This window comes from Saccopteryx leptura, chromosome 7, assembly GCF_036850995.1.
Source record: "Saccopteryx leptura isolate mSacLep1 chromosome 7, mSacLep1_pri_phased_curated, whole genome shotgun sequence".
Taxonomy (NCBI): domain Eukaryota; kingdom Metazoa; phylum Chordata; class Mammalia; order Chiroptera; family Emballonuridae; genus Saccopteryx; species Saccopteryx leptura.
Window position 1 is genome coordinate 113,832,679 of NC_089509.1, and position 17,986 is coordinate 113,850,664.

The 17,986-nt window shown below is 46.5% G+C and overlaps 1 protein-coding gene across 3 annotated transcripts in view; it reads left to right on the forward strand.

The window, feature by feature from the left end:
• Nucleotides 1-17,986, forward strand: part of ARMC9 (armadillo repeat containing 9) — a 152,859-nt gene that overhangs the window by 13,056 nt on the left and 121,817 nt on the right. For all 3 annotated transcript variants that reach the window (XM_066345603.1, XM_066345602.1, XM_066345604.1), the window contains exons 7-9: nucleotides 2,845-2,869; nucleotides 7,446-7,603; nucleotides 10,495-10,593. In XM_066345603.1, coding sequence (XP_066201700.1) covers nucleotides 2,845-2,869; nucleotides 7,446-7,603; nucleotides 10,495-10,593 — 282 coding nt within the window. The remainder of the gene's footprint in view (nucleotides 1-2,844; nucleotides 2,870-7,445; nucleotides 7,604-10,494; nucleotides 10,594-17,986) is intronic.

Consider the following 17,986-nt stretch of genomic DNA (forward strand, 5'->3'; position numbering starts at 1 on the left):
TTTTTAAATTTTTTTAAATTTTATTTATTCATTTTAGAGAGGAGAGAGAGAGGGAGAGAGAGACAGACAGAGAGAGGAGAGAGAGAGACAGAGGGGAGGAGCTGGAAGCATCAACTTCCATATGTGCCTTGACCAGGCAAGCCCAGGGTTTCAAACCGGCGACCTCAGCATTTCCAGGTCGACGCTTTATCCACTGCACCACCACAGGTCAGGCCAAAAAAAGGATTCTAAAAGAAATTATTTACATACCAAGTCATATTATATTTAATAATAGTACCCACTTATAGAGATAATACAAGGATTGAGTTAACACTTGAAATTTGCTTAAAACATTTGGCACATAGTAAGTGCTTGATGGCTGTTAGCTGTTGGTGTTAGAAATGTAGAAATGTTTGCAGACGTTTGTCACGTTTCATCCTGTCCCACGTGCTTTGAAGCCAGTACCCTGAACTAGAGCAGGTAGCTCTAAACATCATTCCTCTCTTTTCCTTCTCACGTGGAAATATTTGCAGTTTGGGTCCACACGTACTAAATTGAATTTGTACTAGGAATTAGGGATCCAAGGAAAAGGCCAAGACCTAGTTGTCTTATCCAGGTTGGAGTTTTGGACAGTGAAGTGGGGGTCTGTGAGGCAGACAGAGCGGGGGCCAGGAGCTGCAGGCAGAGGGAGCAGCACGCAGAAGCACCAAGCTGTTGGGTGTGGGTCCCCGTAAGGAACTCTACTCTGCTGCTGGAGCAGGGGACCAGGGGCAGAGGAGGCAGAGAGGTGGCCGGTCCCGCCCACTCAGCCCGCCCACTTGCGCAGCTGTGAGCTCCTGTAGGTAATGAGGAGCCTTTGAAATGTTTTAAGAAGAATAACATGCTCAGGTTTACATTTTTAAAATTACTCTTTTTTTTTATTCCTGATTATAAAATTGATCATATTCCTTATAGAAAATTTGGAAAGCACAGAAATGCATTTGTATACATACATATACCGCCAAGTATGTAATGTTTACAATAAAAAAGGGTAGATACCTCTGTGTGTGTATATATTTTTTAATATTTTTATCAAATGCAGAGAGCACTTCCCCCATCAACTATTCTTCAAAAACAGATTTCCTCAAAAGATAACCAGTTACCATGTGACACAGCTATTCCACACCTAGCTGTATACCCAAGAGAAATGGAAACTTGTCCACAAATGTACCTAGCAGCATTGCTCAAGATAGCAAAAAGTGCAAGCAACCCAGACATGCATCAGCTGGCGAGTGGGGAAACAAAAGTGGGCATCCAAACCATGGAACGCTATTTGGCAATAAAAAATGAATGAGTTACTGATGCATGCCACAGCACGTATGACGTATGGACATTAAAAACATGCTGAGTAATGGCCCTGGCCGGTTGGATCAGGTAGAGCGTTGGCCTGGCGTGCAGGAGTCCTGGGTTCGATTCCCGGCCAGGGCACACAGGAGAAGCGCCCATCTGCTTCTCCACCCCTCCCCCTCTCCTTCCTCTCTGTCTCTCTCTTCCCCTCCCGCAGCCAGCGAGGCTCCATTGGAGCAAAAGATGGCCCGGGGGCTGGGGATGGCTCTGTGGCCTCTGCCTCAGGCACTAGAGTGGCTCTGGTCACGACAGAGCAACGCTCCGGATGGGCAGAGCATCACCCCCTGGTGGGCATGCCGGGTGGATCCTGGTCGGGCGCATGCGGGAGTCTGTCTGACTGCCTCCCCGTTTCCAGCTTCAGAAAAAAACAAAACAAAACATGCTGAGTAAGAGAAGCCAGACACAGAAGGCTGCAGGGTGCAAGGCCCCCTGTGTGCAGAAGGTCGGAGCCACCGATCCAGAGGTTAGGGCTTGCCTGGGGCCACGGGGTCGCTAGTGGGTGCAGGGTTTCTTCTTTAGGTCGATGAAACTATTCTATAATTGATTGTAGTGGTAGCTGCACAACTCTGAATGTACTGAAAACCTTTGAAATGTACACTTCAAATGGGTAAATTGCATAGCGTGTGCATCACATCTCAATAAAGCTGTTACCAAAAAAATTAAGAAAACGCACACCAAACAGGTTAAATACCTTGCCGTCGGTTGTGTGGCCTGATGTATGGGAGCCGAGGTGGAAGCCAGGAGTCCGGCTCCTAAGCCTGTGATTGCAGGTACTGAGCTCTGCTGTTTTCCTCTCCAGCCCAGTTTTCTCAGGATACAGCTTTAGCACTGAAGTTACAGAGTTAAAGGGTATGGATTCAGATTTGCATTTTTACTAGAATTTTGGTAGCGGTGGGGAAGGATTTTTTTTTTTTTTTTGTAAGAGGGAGAGGGATAAGAAGCCTCAACTTGTAGTTGCAGCACCTTAGTTGTTCATTGATGGCTTCTCATACATGCTTTGACCGAGGGGCTGCAACCACATCAGTGACCCCCTTGCTTAAGCCAGCAACCTTGGGCTCAAGTCAGCGACCATAGGTCATGTTGACGAGCTCACACTCAAGCCAGTGACCTCAGGGTTTGGAACCTGGGACCTTAGTGTCCCGGGTTGGTGTTCTCTCCACTGTGCCACTGCTGGTCAGATGGGGGGGGGGGGGTTGAAGGGATGTGGAGGCCAGTTAGGGAGGTGTTGAAATAGTGTAAGACCGGGACACACACAGGAGAATTGTGATGGAGAGAAGAGGACCGATTGGGGAGCTGATCCTCCAAGTAACCAGAGGTCAGTAAGCGTCCTCACTGCTTATAGCCGTATGAGGGTGGCCTCCGCTGGCCAGAGGTCTCTCTCACCATGCTGAAGCTTTTTCTCAGATTGGTCACACCAACTGAGATACCCACGGACTGCATCCTGAATGCCCATTTTCCTAAACAACTTTCTCATCCCAGAAGGAGAATGGACAGAGTCACAAAGGTAAATCATCCAGAATTAATAATAAAATTCTTTTGAAGATTTTATTTATTGATTTTACAGAGAGAGGGCAGTGGGGGAAATGAAGCATAGTTGCTTCATTTTAGTTGTTCATTGCTTGCTTGTGGTGTGTGCTTTGACCAGGCAAGCCCAGGGTTTCGAACCGGCGACCTCAGCATTCCATGTCGATGCTCTATTCCAGGACTGCGCCCCCACAGGCCAGGCCTGGATTAAAAAGGTTTAAATAACCACTTTGCTAAGACAAATTTTAAGTAGTGAAGTGGAGGGAATTCCATGGACTTGGAAAATGAGGGCTTTAAAGGTCTGAATAGTTGTGGAGTGCTTTGCGATCATTTTGATCTGAGATTCCCTGCGGCCCCCTCTTCAGGAAGGCCGCATTTTAGCCTCGTCGTGCATGCCAGGTGACCGGGCCGTGGAAGAGCGAGGGGGAGCCAAGCTCCCGGCCAGCGCCGCGGTGGCACGGCCCGAAGAGGGCGTGGCATGGGCGGGGTTGACTTCAGTGTCTCCCACTTTCGCCTTGAACTAGTCTGTTAGCCGCACGTAGTGCCCATTCTTAAGAAGCATTTCCATTTTTTTTCTACCTTCAAATAGGAATTTCTGTCCTAATTTTTTAGCATAAAATGATGTTTTTTCCTGATAATCAATTTTTCCCAGAACTGTCCATTTTGCAGAAAGGTGAGGAAAACTGTACTTAACATGAAGTGGGCCAGAATTGGGGTTCTTGGATTGTGTTTTGTCTGTGATACTATGTTGTGAAAACTGCTTCCGTGACTGTGCCGACCACGCGCTGGGAAGTGTGCTGTGCTGCAGGCCCAGCTGGTCCTGGCTGTGCGTCTGGCTGCGCATCCGCCTCCGCACCGCAGTGCCAGCAGGTGGAGCTTCCCAGCGTGAAATCTTCCCCGGCATGAAGTAGCTCACTCGCCCGCTCCCCAGCGGTCCCGTTAGCAAGGATTTTAGAGCTCCTGCCATTTGCTTCCATGTTTCTTTTCGGAGAGTGAAAGTTTACTAAAGAAAGGAAACTTTGGTCAATGACTAGCTCTTTGCTTCCCAGGGGGACAGGGGAGCGATGCTTTAGATCTGATACACAGAGGGCTGCCGTGGCTTCAGTGAGAAGAGATGGAATGTTTGTTTTCGTCCCTGGTTGCCTTGCGTGTCCCCGGCCCAGCAGTTCTGAATTCTGGTTCTGCCAGTTGTGCTGCACCTCCTGGAGCTCAGAGGGGACAGGCCCACTGACCCTTCACAGGGGAGCCGTGGGCCTGTGCCCGAGCACAGAGGAGCAGGGGTACAATGGGGTCAACATGGGATGGTCCCGGGGTCGCCAGGCTGCAGTCTGGGAGCCCCACGAGGCTGCTGTGCCCCCAGCATAGTCTTGTCTGAGGAGGAGCCCGCAGCCCCCTCCCAGCTCCTCCTGCTCACTCTCTGCAGGGTTGGTGTGGTTCCCTGGGTTTCTCACACCGGCACAGCTGGCGTCCAGACCTTAGGGCGGCACTTGAGTCTTTACTGCAAGGCCAGAAAATGCTCCCTTGCCCCACTATTGCTCCTGTTGCTGCCTGGCAAGCCACCTCAGGCATGAAACAACAACGTTGCTTATTGTTGTTATCCTGCGTGCTCTGGGAACTGTGGGCTCAGTTAGGCAGTTGTCCCTTGGGGTGTCTCATGGGTGTGGACAGCGCCGGGCAGAGCCATTGCCGAGGCTTCCTCACCCAAGTGCACACGTCTGCTGGCTGGCGCTGGCTGGCGCCTGGGACCTCAGCACAGGCCCTGGGCTAGAACACCTGCGTGCACTCTCCAAGTGGCCTGGGCTTCCTTGGAGCCTGGTGGTTGGCTCCTCAGGGTGAATGTCCCCAGAGGGAACCAATGGAAGCTGTGTCACCTTTTCTAACACAGCCTCTGAAGTCAGTGTCATTTCTCCTGCATTCTCTTCACTGGAAGTGAACTCCTGTGTTCAGCCCACATTCTGGATTAGCAAAATAGCAGAGTTGATTTATATCTGAATATGAAGAAGGAAGAGTCTATTCTACTGTGAAGACAGAGTGGTTGATTTTAGCTTTTTACTTGAGGTTAGAAAAACAGTTCCTATTTTAATGAACTATAGAAATGATCCCTGAAAATATAGTCTTAACAGTTCCTATTTTATTTTTTTAGAGAGGGAAAGACAGGAAGGGAGAGAGATGAGAAGCATCAACTCACAGTTGCAGCACCTTAGTTGTTCATTGATTGCTTTCTCATATGTGCCTTGACCTGAGGAGGCTCCAGCCAAACCAGGGACCCCTTGCTCAAACCAGCAACCTGGGCTCAAGCCAGTGGCCTTGGGCTCAAGCAGCGACCATGGGGTCATGTCTATGATCCCATGCTCAACCAGTGACCCCGTGCTCAAGCTGGTGAGCCCGCGCTCAAGCTGGGGCCCTCAGGATTTCAAACCTGGGTCTTCAGTGTCCCAGGCCAATGCTCTATCCACTGCACCTCTGCCCAGTCAAGCATCAGTTCCTATTTTAAAATGTATCATTTTATCTTGAGCAACCAAGGGGTCTCTAAAATGAAATCTTATCTAAAAAGAGAAGTGAAGGAGGAATGTTAAGCGGGGAAGGGGGAAGCCCTTCACCTCTCTTGTTACTGTTTCATTGCTCGCTGGAACAACAGGAGAACGTTCTGTGACCATGACTGGCGTTCTCTCAGTGTGAATTATCTCCTGTTTAAAACTTGGATGCAGTTCTTTGGACTTCTGAAATAGGAAGAATCTCAATACATTTCACTGGCATGACTAAGCCAGTTCCATTAAAATAACAGGGAACAGGACAGCTCTATTAAAAGTTGAGGTCTCACGTGGCAAGGCATGTTGGCTTAGATTTCCTTGTCTCATAAAATGTTTGATAGGATCAGAGAGTCAAAGTTCTGTTTAATGTTCAGAAATGAAATGGGTGTTTTGAGCCGTGACTCAGATAGCTTACAGTAAGCTCAGGTCCCGCTTGTGGCCAGCTAAGGTGTCTGCAGGGTGATGTCTCTGGACAGCAGGCTGGTTTGCTAAATGAGGTACTTGAAATGAACATATTTGTGTCAGCCCATGGGCCGTCTTCTCTGCTTCCTGTCAGCTGCTGGCAGTTAGAGCTCTTTTCCCGCGTGCTGTATTTTGAAATTGTCACAAACTCCAATTCTGGGTCCCCAAGGCAAAGGTTATACAAATAGATGACAAAGGACGTTTGGGAGGTCCTTTGACCCAACTAATGAGTTTCGGTGCTTCAGACATGTTCTGCCACTTGGTACACGACGAGAAAGTTTGCACGGACACTTTCTAATCCTTATCACCGCAAAATGGGATTGTCAGTATCCTGTCGAATTTTCATTGTTGCGAGTTCCAGTGTATGTATGTTTGAATTTTGTTCACATGGAAAAGCTTTTATAATACTCAGTTCAGAGAGAAGGTAGTGACTCCTTCTCCCTAATAATATTTAAGGAGAAGCTTGATAAATGTTTTCCAGGGATGTTCTCCACAAGTTCAAGTACTGAGGATAAATTTGTGTTAGGTGACTTTTCAAAATTATCTTTCCAACTGAGATTTGATGGGTTTTAAATAATAACAGTAATAATAATAGTTCATTATTATGTGGTATTTGGGGTTTTAAGAATTGAAATACTTTATTTCTGCACATCAGTAAAATAAATAAAAGTTTTTGAAATACAGGTTGAATGTGGGTGATCCTTAAAGCTGTTTTAGGACACAAATGAGGAGGAATGGATAATTTAGGACAGCGGCTCTCAAATGCGTAGTATGGGTCAGAGCCATTTGGGTAGTTTGTTGACAATATAGATACTCACCCCTCATACAGTACCCAAAAAATCAGTTTCTGAAGGGGAGGCTTGATCATCTTTATTTTTGGATGATTCTGTGATTCTGATGTATGTCGAAGTTTGCACACCACTGTTCTAGGGTATTAACTTTCTGCCCCTTTTCCAAGTTGTCTTCTTGTATAGAAATTCATTTAGAAAAATGTTGACCCCTTTCCATGATATGCTTTATCACACTGGCAGAATGAGCCTGTGGAATCTTCTAGAATCTAGTTTTCTCCAGCATTAGGCAAGCAGCCCTGACCTTTACTTAAAATGAACTGTCCTGTGGTTATCAGTTGTCCCCCAAACTACCTCAGGGCAAAAACGGAGAAAAGGACGCAGGTTTGGTTCAGCCATTTTATGAGTGATTATAGAACGGAATGTTCAGTTTTTTTCTTGTACATAAAGAGAAGAACTAAAAGAAGTTGCATGGGGCTCTCAGTCCAGCAAATAGATTTTGTTAGGAAAATCAGAGATGATTCAGTTGATCTACCAGAGACAAGAAATTAAAAAAAAAAAAAATCAGGGATCGCAAAGCCCCTTGTAACTAAATGAGGCACGGCGTAAAAAGTGTTAAACCCAGTGGCATCAAGTTTATTGTTATAGCAAAATAGGATAGTAGGCACTACTCCCTTGAGAGGAATAGACTTTCTAAAAAATTTTTATTTTGTGGGGTTTTCTAATTGTTTTTTTTTTTTGTCTTGTTTTAATATCCATGCAAATGTCTTCCTAGAAACGTTGCAGCAGCTCCACCAGCAGCTGGTCGAAGCTGAGCGTAGGTCAGTGACATACCTGAAACGGTACAATAAGATCCAGGCGGACTACCACAACCTCATCGGCGTCACCGCGGAGCTGGTGGACTCGCTGGAGGCCACGGTCAGCGGCAAGATGGTAAGGGAGACCCCCGCCTGTCCGCGTCCTTTTCAGGATACGGTGTGTGATACAGGCATGGACGGTGTCCGTGCTGATTCCTGGCCACTCCTGGCCGTGTCCCTCCCCCTCCCCTCCGTTTCACGAAGCCAGCGTGGACACGGGAGACCGAGCGGACGTTCCACGCTGTTTCTCATGCTGCTTGCAGTATCTTACCCACTTCTCCTTGGCATGTTATCTCCCGTATTGTTATTTTACTGCCTGACCCTTAATGTTAGCAAAGAGTAAATTGGCAACAGAAAAAAATTACTTAGCAGCATAACAATAAGGGGGCAGTACCCTGCTGGTAGGTAGGAAAGCTATAGATTTTCTATATGGATTTCGTGTCCAGCCACCTTTCTGAATTCTATTAATCTGATAGGTTTTTTTCCCATTGATTTTCGTGTATTCTAAATTAGCAGTCATATCATCTTCAAATGATATTATTGTTTTGATTTTTTCATTGTATTTTGTAACTTTTTTCCCTTAGCAGATTGGCCAAGACTGTGGGACATTGTTAAATAATGTGATCATGGGCATCTTCGTCCTGTTCCTGACTTTAATGAGAATCACTCTAGTGTTTTACTTAATAAAAACTACTAAATATAATAGAATATCTTTGTGGAAATAAAATATTTTAAATGGATGTAATTGGAGGTTCATAAGCAATTTTATGAAACAATGCAGACAGTCCTTGTACACTTCACCCAGTTTCCCCCAACTTAACATTCTGTAAAACTGTGGTAAATACCTCAGCCTAATATCCTCATTGCCCAGGGCTACATTTGAACCAATCCAGCCACTGGCTGGGGGAGCGGAAGGGGAAGAGAAGGGGGAGAGGGAGGAGAGAGAAGCAGATGGTCACTTCTCCTGTGTGCCCTGACCTGGAACCAAACCGGGACATCCATGCGCCAGGCCAGCGCTCTATCCACTGAGCCACCGGCCAGGGCCAGCCAGGTTTTTTTTTTTTTTAAGACTTTATTTATTCATTTTAGAGAGGAGAGAAGGAGGAGAGAGAGAGAGAGAGAGAGAGTGAGAGAGGAGGGGAGGAGCAGGAAGCATCAACTCCCATATGTGCCTTGACCAGGTAATCCCATGGTTTTGAATCGGCGACCTCAGCATTCCAGGTCAACGCTTTATCCACTGCACCACCACAGGTCAGGCTGGTTTTGTTTTGTTTAAAAAAAATAACATGTATTGCTTGGCCTGTGGTGGCACGGTGGATAAAGTGTCGACCTGGAATGCAGCGGGCACTGGTCTGAAACCCTGAGCTTGCCTGGTCAAGGCACAAACAGCAAGCAATCAAAGAACAACTAAAGTGAAGTGACTATGAGTTGATACTTCTCGCTTCACCGCCCACCCCCTGTAAAAATCAATAAATAAAATTTAAAAATAAATAAATAACATGTATTGACTTTAATAAGGAAAAGTACCAGAAACAAAGCAAAAATGGCTTATATAGCCGCTGTTGACCCCCCAAAAGACATGTACATATTTAGAAAATTGAAACAATATAGAAACAAGTAAAGAAAAGAGTACATTTTCCTTTTACCTTCTTTCCTGTTAAAAAATAAATGCTGCTAGTCCTGTGGTGACACAGTGATAAAGCATCGACCTGGGACACTGAGGTCGCCGGTTCAAAACCCTGGGCTTGCCTGGTCAAGGCGCATACGGGAGTTGATGCTTCCTGCTCCTGCCCCCTGCCCTTTTCTCTAAAATAAATAAAGTCTTAAAAAGAAACATAACTGCCATCATCCTGGTGTGTCCTTTAAAGCCAGGATTAATGCAAGGCATGACATGTTGACCAGAGGTGGCCAGTGCGCCATTACTGCTGGAGTGTGCAGTTGGGGCCCACTGAGCAGCAGGCAGGGGCTGAAGGGGCCCCACGTATCAGGACAGGGAGAGGGGCGGGGAACAGCCACGTCCCACACATGATGCCTTGGTCTCCCAGGGTTACTGTTTCCTCATGCATTCTCTCGGAACATTTCTGTGCTCATGCCTGTGCATGTGTGTGCATGCACAAATCCCCGTGCGAGCAGCATGCATGTACTTACTAGGGATCCTATGGCCCAGGACTCTTCTGAGACTTGCTGCTTCCCTTCCGATATCTCTTGGCGATCTTGCCCACACCTACCTCATTCCTTGTAACGCTAGTACATTATTCCATTGTAAGGGTGAACAGTAATTTGTCAGCTCACTGATGATGAACATTTTGATTTTTTGTTTGCTGTAACAAAAATGTTGCCATGAACATTCTTGTAGCTGCTGTGTACTTACTTCTGGATACAGGCGAGATAAGACCCTAAGAATGGAATTGCTAGGTCAAAAATACAGCCATTGATAGATATACCAAATTATTTCTCCTAAGATTTCAACGATGCCTGCCCACCCCCCGGCCCCCAGCAGTGTATGAGGGTATTCTCCACACACTTGCCAACACAGACACCATTATACTTTGAATTCTTTGCCAGTTGGGTAAGCAAAGCTTAGTAGTACTCTAAATGTTTCAGTTTACATTTCTTTAAATATTTAGGAGACTGAGTATATTTTCATATGTTTGTTGCCCATTTGTATATCATTTTTTAGTCATTTGTTTATTCATATCTTTTCCTTATTCCACTGTTTAAAGCAAGAAAGGGGCATCATCAAATTTCCTTATTAGAGAAGCGGCTCCAGAAGTCAGAGAAGGAAACAGTGTCGGGAGTGAGGCGTTGATCCGAAGTCTCAGAAGCCGTAGAAAAGTAGAACTGAAAGTGTCGGGTGTCTTTGACATTGAGAAGGGCATTGGGGGTGTTTCACTCCTTAGAAGTCCTCTATTAACGCAAACTGTCGTCCCCAGACCTCTCACCAGCTGTCCTCTGTCCCCTCCGCAGATTACTCCCGAGTACCTGCAGAGCGTCTGTATCCGCCTCTTCAGTAACCAGGGGCGGCAGAGCCTGGCGCACAGCGTGGACTTCACGAGGCCCGGGACGGTGAGGCTCTGTGCTCATGGTCTGCAAACCCCCGCCCCCAGAATAACATAACAGAAAAACTGAAAGTGCAGGAGAAAATAAAACATTTGGAGGTCTATAAATTCCCCAAAGAAAAAGAAAGCTGTTTTTAAAACACTGAGGAGTTGGCAGACGGCCTCCTGGGTAGAGGCGTCTTCTTCTTTGCCCATTGGAGCTGCTCGTGGGTACCCAGGGCCGGAACCATTGAGCGAATGAATAGGAAACGAAGGAAACTTTATTCTCTTTTTAAAATACAGTGGTACCTTGAGATACGAATTTAATTCATTCTGTAACCGAGCTTGTAAGTCAGTCAACTCATATATCAAATTGCCGATACTGGCCCCGTGCGCCAACTAGCGGCAGCTTCCCGAATCACGACTCGTATCTCGGAATATCGCTCAGATCTCAAACAAAAATACGGACCGAGTCGCAGCTCGTATCTTAAAATAATTGTATGTTGGTCTGTTCGTATCTCAAGGTACCACTGTATTGGAAATTCTATAATTTAGGGCAGGGGCTTTCTTTTCTTTTTAACTTTTTACTTGGAATAGTTGTAAGCACCGAAAAGTTACAAAAATGAGCACAAAGAACACTCTGTATGTATCTGCTCCCCCCCAGATCCAGCTGTTGGCAGGTTACCCGTTTGTTTGTTTGTTTTCTCCACACACACAGTCTGTTTTCTGAACCTTTTAAAGACAAGTTACATTTACTATGGCCCCTTATTCCCGAATTCTTCAGTGCAGAGTGTCTTTCTTAATAGGAACATTTTCTTATAAAGCCATAATATGATCAACTTTGGTAAATTTAATATTGACTTAGTATGTGTGTGTGTGTGTGTGTGTGTGTGTGTATTTTTTTTACTGAGAGATAGAGACAGGGAGAGAAGAGAAGCATCAACTCATAGTTGTGGCACTTTAGTTGTTCATTGATTGGTTCTCATACATACCTTGACTGGGGGCTCCAGTCAAGCCAGTGACTTCTTGCTCAAGCCAGTGACTTTGGGGTCATTTCGATGACCCTACCCAAGCTGGTGACCCTGCACTCAAGCTGGATGAGCCCACGCTCAGGCCAGCGACATCGGGTGGTTTTTTTTGTTTGTTTTGTTTTTTTCCCTGAAGTTAGAAGAGGGGAGGCAGAGAGACAGACTCCCGCATGCACTCGACCGGGATCCACCCGGCATGCCCACCAAGAGGCGATGCTCTGCCTGTCTGGGGCGCCACTCCGTTGTGGCCAGAGCCATTTTAGCACCTGAGGCAGAGGCCATGGAGCCATCCTCAGCACCTGGGCCAACTTGCTCCAATGGAGCCTTGGCTGTGGGAGAGGAAGAGAGATAGAGAGAAAGGAGAGAGAAGGGGTGGAAAAGCAGATGGGCGCTTCTCCTGTGTGCCCTGGTTGGGAATCGAACCCGGGACTTTCACATGCCAGACCAATGCTCTACCGCTGAGCCAACTGGCCAGGGCTGACATCAAGGTTTTGAACCTGGGACCTCAGCATGCCAGGTCAACACTCTATCCAATGGTCAGGCCTGATTTAGTATTTTTACCTAATCTGTGCTTTTTCTAGTTTTGTGAGTTGGTCCACTAATGGCCTTTAGCATTCTACCTGATTCTGGTAACATAGGGTCAGGTGTTACATTGTTGTCCCATTTCTTTTTTATTTTATTTTAATTTTTTTTGTATTTTTCCGAAGCCAGAAACGGGGAAGCAGCCAGACAGACTCCCGCCTGCGCCCGACCGGGATCTACCCGGCACACTCACCAGAAGGTGATGCTCTGCCTATCCGGGGCCTCGCTCTGTTGTGACCAGAGCCACTCTAGCACCTGAGGCAGAGCCCACAGAGCCATCCTCAGCGCCCGGGCCAGCTCTGCTCCAATGGAGCCTTGGCTGCAGGAGGGGAAGAGAGAGACAGAGAGGAAGGAGAGGGGGAGGGGTGGAGAAGCAGATGGGCGCCTCTCCTGTGTGCCCTGGCCGGGAATCAAACCCAGGACTCCTGCACGCCAGGCCAACGCTCTACCACTGAGCCAACCGGCCAGGGCCTGTTGTCCCATCTCTTTAGCCTTCTTTACTCTTGAATGATCCCACAGTCTTTCTTTGACTTTCATGACATTGACATTTTAGGAGAACATTTCTCCCTTTGTGTTTGATGCTTCCTCATGATTAGATTCGGGTTGGCATCACAGGCCAAAATATTATATAGGTGATGTGTCCTTCTTAGGATAGCTCATCTGGAGGCACTTGGTGTTGAGACTTGTTTGGAGGCTCCAGCAGGGGAGCGCTGCTACTCGTGTACCCTTGACTGAAGAACGGACCTCTCCTCTATCGGGGAAGGTCGTCCTCTCCGACTGAGTGAGCAGCTTCGGGAGGGATGCACATGGAGTGGTGAGGGAGGAAGGGGACGCCCGCCCAGCCAGCCAGATCAGCCAAACCAACCCTGGAGATCAATGGGGTGACGGATGTCACAGCCAGATGGCCCTCACATCCGGTACGTGGTGTTGAGTAGGGGTTCTCAACAAGCGGAGTGACTACACCAGCATCTCCTGGGGAAGTTTTCAAAGTTCTTGAGCCCGTGTCCCTGAAACTCATACCAATCTGCTGCCGGGTCCAGAGGCTGCGTGGGTGCAGCCAGGTACGTTAGATTAGACAGGAAGTGCCAGGGACCATGAACACCCCCATGGGTCAGAGTCACAACTTCTAATTAAAGGTTTGCACATTAGTATTAGGGTCTTCAGCCTGACCAGTGATGGCACAGTGAATAGAGCTTGACCCAGGATGCTGAGGTCCCAGGTTCGAAACCCTGAGGTCGCCACCTTGAACACAGGCTTGTCGGCTTGAGTGCAGGGTCACTGGCTTGAGCATGTGATCATCAACCTGATCCCAAAGTCGCTGACTTAAAGCCCAAGGTCGCTGGCTTGCACAAGGGGTCACTGGCTTGGCTTGAGCCCCCCCACAAGGCACATATGAGAAACTATCAATGAACAACTAAGGTGCTGCACCTACGAGTTGATGCTTCTCATCTCTTTCCCTTCCTCTCTCTCCCCCCCCCCATCAATAAAAGAAAAAAATTAGGGTCTTCATAAAAATCTTAGGACCTTTTGTAGTATTAAAAAATAATTTATTCCCTACTTTATTCTCAAGTATGTTTGAAGCAGCTTATTATTATGAGAAAACACAAATATGAGAAATGAAAAAATAGAACATAAAAGTAATTGTGGTTAGAACTCATAGGAACAGGAAGTAGACTGATGGTTTCCAGGGCCTGAAGGGTGGGGAAATGGAGAGACATTGGTCAAAGGGTAAAAACTTCTGGTTACAATTAAGTTCTCGGAATCTAATGTACAGCATGGTGGTTATAGTTAACAATACTGTATTACGTACTTAGAAGTTGCTAAGAGAGTAGGTCCTAAGTGGTCTCAGCACAAGAAATAAAAAGGTGACTTTGTGAGGTGATGGATGTGTTAACTAACCTTGTGATGGTGTTGTTTTGCAACATATACATGTATCAAATCATCACACTGTACACTTGAAACTTATACAGTGTTGTATGTCAGTATCTCAGTAACACTGGGGAGGAAAATAAATTGTGCTTAAAGGAAAAGAAAGGTAGGAATAATAAAAGCAAGCCAGGGCTCAGGCTAATAAAGAATGCATGTCACATGTTGCTCTGCACCTGGAGAGGCAGGCAGATTTGGCTCTGATCTTTCCAGAAGCTTGTGCAAAAAGGGACGGTTAGCAGTGACACGATTTATTTATAAAGGAAGGGGAAATTGTTATATAATATTTATTATGTAAGATTTGCTGCATCTAAATATCTGTGCTACACACACAACCTAGAAAGCACAACAGTAAAATGAATGCCCACCACACAGTCCCCAAACAGACATTTCAGCATCACTGAGGTTCCTCAGGTGCCCTTTAGCCCACGAACTTTTTCCAAGCAGGTGTATTACTATTACAGTTTATTATTATTATTATTCAGTGAGAGGAGGGGAGGCAGAGACAGACTCCCGCAGGCACCCCAACCAGGATCCACCTGGCAAGCCCACTAAAGGGCGATGCTCTGCCCATCTGGAGCGTTGCTCTGTTGCTCAGCAACCAAGCTCTTCCTAGTGCCTGAGGTAGAGGCCATGGAGCCATCCTCAGTGCCTAGGGCCAACTCTCTTCAATCAAGCCATGGCTGCAGGAGGGGGAGAGAGAGAGAGAGAGAGAGAGAAGAGAGGGGGAAAGGTGGAGAATCAGATGTCGCTTCTCCTGTGTGCTCTGACTGGGAATCAAACCTGGGATCCACACCCCGGGCCGATGCTTTACCACTGGGCCAACTGGCCAGGGCCAGGATTTTAAAACAAGTTTAAGGACATTTTAAAAAGAAGATGGTCAAACTGCTGCTTCCCAGGGTTTTCCGGTGCCAGGACCTGAGGTTAGTTTCTCTCATGGACCTTCATAGAAGGATATAGTAATGTGGTGATGAGCAGATGTCCCCGGCCACATCCTCGCGGTGCTTCATAAGTGTCACAGAGCTGCTGGTGGCCTGGGCCACGCCACACAGGGACATGTGGCTGTTCAGAGATGCGGAGTCTGCTCTTGAAGATATGACCATGGTGGTTTCAGCGTGCAAAACGCTTAGAGAATCGGCCATTGAAGAAATGTCAGCAAAGCACACAGAGACATCTGGGTTTCAGAAAATGAACCTCCTCACGGGTCCTGCAGGACGAGGGGCCTCAAGTCCTGTCTCTGAGGTCTAGCAGAACGGACTTCTGCGTATACTGGGCGGTCAGGTCAGTTATGTAGCAGAGTGTCTTTACCCAAACTGATGGCTGTTTAGCAGTAATTGGCGTAGCAGGGTCTGTGTCTCATAGGACCACTCCTTTCTTCTCTTCCGTCCATTCATTTATTAATTCAGCAGATATTGCCAGGTTTGTGCTATAAATCCCGTCCTCTCTTGCGCATACAGGGGTCCCTATATTTCCATTTTCTGAGTGGAGTGATGCACCCAGCTCATCTAAAACTGCTGTCACGTTACTAAGGAGCAGGTTAAAAGGGTGGGGCACAGCACACCTGCCATTTGATGCCGTTAGAAGCTGACACTTGTCCCGAGCCGGTCCTGCCATCCTTCCCCGTTGAGGAGCCATTGTTATCAATGCCTCTGGGAGCACCTGGGTCTGCCTGCCAGCTCTGATAATAGGGGCAGGTTTTTGAACACAGTTAACTGGGCCCAGGCCCTCAGCCTGAGCAGCGGGGGCAGATGAGCTCTGTTTACCGAGGCCCATAACCGTTGTCTTTTTACTGAGCTGTTAACTTAGGAACAGGCAATAAAAGCTGAAAATAATCTTTTACTATTCCTCTGCAAGGTCATTAAAAGTGGATATGGGGTCATTGTAAAAGTATAAAAGAATATGGTAGTTGACTGGGCACGGCTAAGGTTGAGGTATGATATCACATTTGTAATGGATGAAGAGAGAGATAGGGGTACAGTTCAGATGAGGGGTCTAGTGACTGAATGATAGGATTTAGAAGAAGAAGGTTGCTTTTTTATTTTTTAGGGAATAAATTCTGCTCTTAAGTCCAAATGTTATCATCAATTTTGAGATCAGTAGGTGGGTGACAACCAGCCTCCTTTGTAGCGTGGTCTTGTCAGCATCTGCTCGGGTGCTCTGTCGACCTCGAGTATTCCGCCTCCTTATACCCTGACGAGGGGCTCGGCTGGGGCCCATCAGAAAACTGCTAGTATCTATAAAGAGTAGTACATTTGAGACTGGCTTTTAAACATCTGGCCTTCTGCAACCTCGTTCACTGTTGAAAGTTCAAAAGGGCTCAGAAAATAGTACCCTTTTCCCCCACTGAGTTCTGCACCAATTGAAAAATAAAGGAAAAGAAAGGGAAAAGTAGCTGAAAATATCCTTGTTGGTAATGACAAAGCTTATATTAGAGAATATGGGTTTTACTTATAGGCAGGTGGGTTTCCTTTTCCTTTTCCTTTTTTTTTTTTAAGAGAGAGAGAGAGAGAGAGAGAGAGAAATAGGCAGGGAGAGAGATGAATGAGAAGCATCAACTCGTGGTTGCGTCACTTTGGTTGTCATTGAGTACTTCTCATACGTGCCTTGGGGTGGGGGCACTCAGGCCAGCGACCTTTGGGTTCAAGCCAGTGACCATGGAATCATCTCTATGGTCCCACACTCAAGCCGTCAAGCCTGTGCTCAAGCTGGATGAGCCCAGACTTAAGCTAGAGACCTCAGGGTTCAAACCTGGGACCTCAGCATCCCAGATCCTCTTTTTTTTTTTTAATTAAGAATTGTGACACTTTATTCAAGGGTTTTAGAATTTGCAGATCAAAAACACAGCTAGGGAATACCCAGAGTGTTCTAAAGGAGAAAGAAAAGTTCAGAGTTTTAATAGTAAAAGGCGCATGTTTGAGAAAAGTCAGTCCTGCATTTTTAACCCATGGATTGGCAGTCAGGGTATAATCTTCCAGATGGTCAGTGCTCTGGATAATGGATCAGGTAGTCTGAATAATGAAACTTTCTTTCTAAGCATGACCAGTGGTTATCTCAAGACTCAAGAGAGGTATACATCTCTGGCACATGAACATTCTTTTCTAAGTTCTTCAGAGGTTTAGCGATGGAATTTAGGTATATACAGGAAACTGATGGTTTCCTACTTTTGAACCCTGGAATTAAAGAAATGTACCTACCCAGTCATGGATGGCTGTGGCCAAGCCCCTTACGGCCACCACCAGGGGCAGGCTCATTGCCTGAAATAAGGAGGTTGGGTAGGATGGGGTGGGGGTGGGGGGCTGGGTGAGTGCAGTGAGTGGGAGCAGATGTGTTTCCATCCTACCTACCTCATGCCCAGTTAACTGTGTTCAAACTTCTGCCCCCATTATCAGAGCTGGCAGGCAGACCCAGGTGCTCCCAGAGGCATTGTATTTTTTTTGAGTCAGGAATGAAGTAGGTGGTGGCCTCTTCCAGTGGGACTGCCTGTTTGTTGTTTAGCAATCCTTACAGATAATCAGAGATCAGTCTGCTTTTATGTTATCAGGAATCTAGTGGTAAGTCAGCAGAAACTTCTTCCCCGGGGAAAAGAGTTTTTTGTTTTCTAAGATCATACAAGTAATACACGAATATGTGTTTGCTAGAGAATATATAATAATTTAGTGATAAATGAAGCAGAGCACAAACCCCTTCCCTCCATCCTTCCAGACCTTTAGCTGTTATATATGTATAACACCGTGTTCTGCAGCTGTCTCTTAACAGAACCTGTTTAAGTCTTCCATATCCTTTTAGCATGTTGATATGTCCCTTATCTCCTAGATTTTAATTTGGAACAGTACGGTTCATTTAACCATTATCCTAGCAGATGTTTAGTGGCTTTTTAATTTCTTG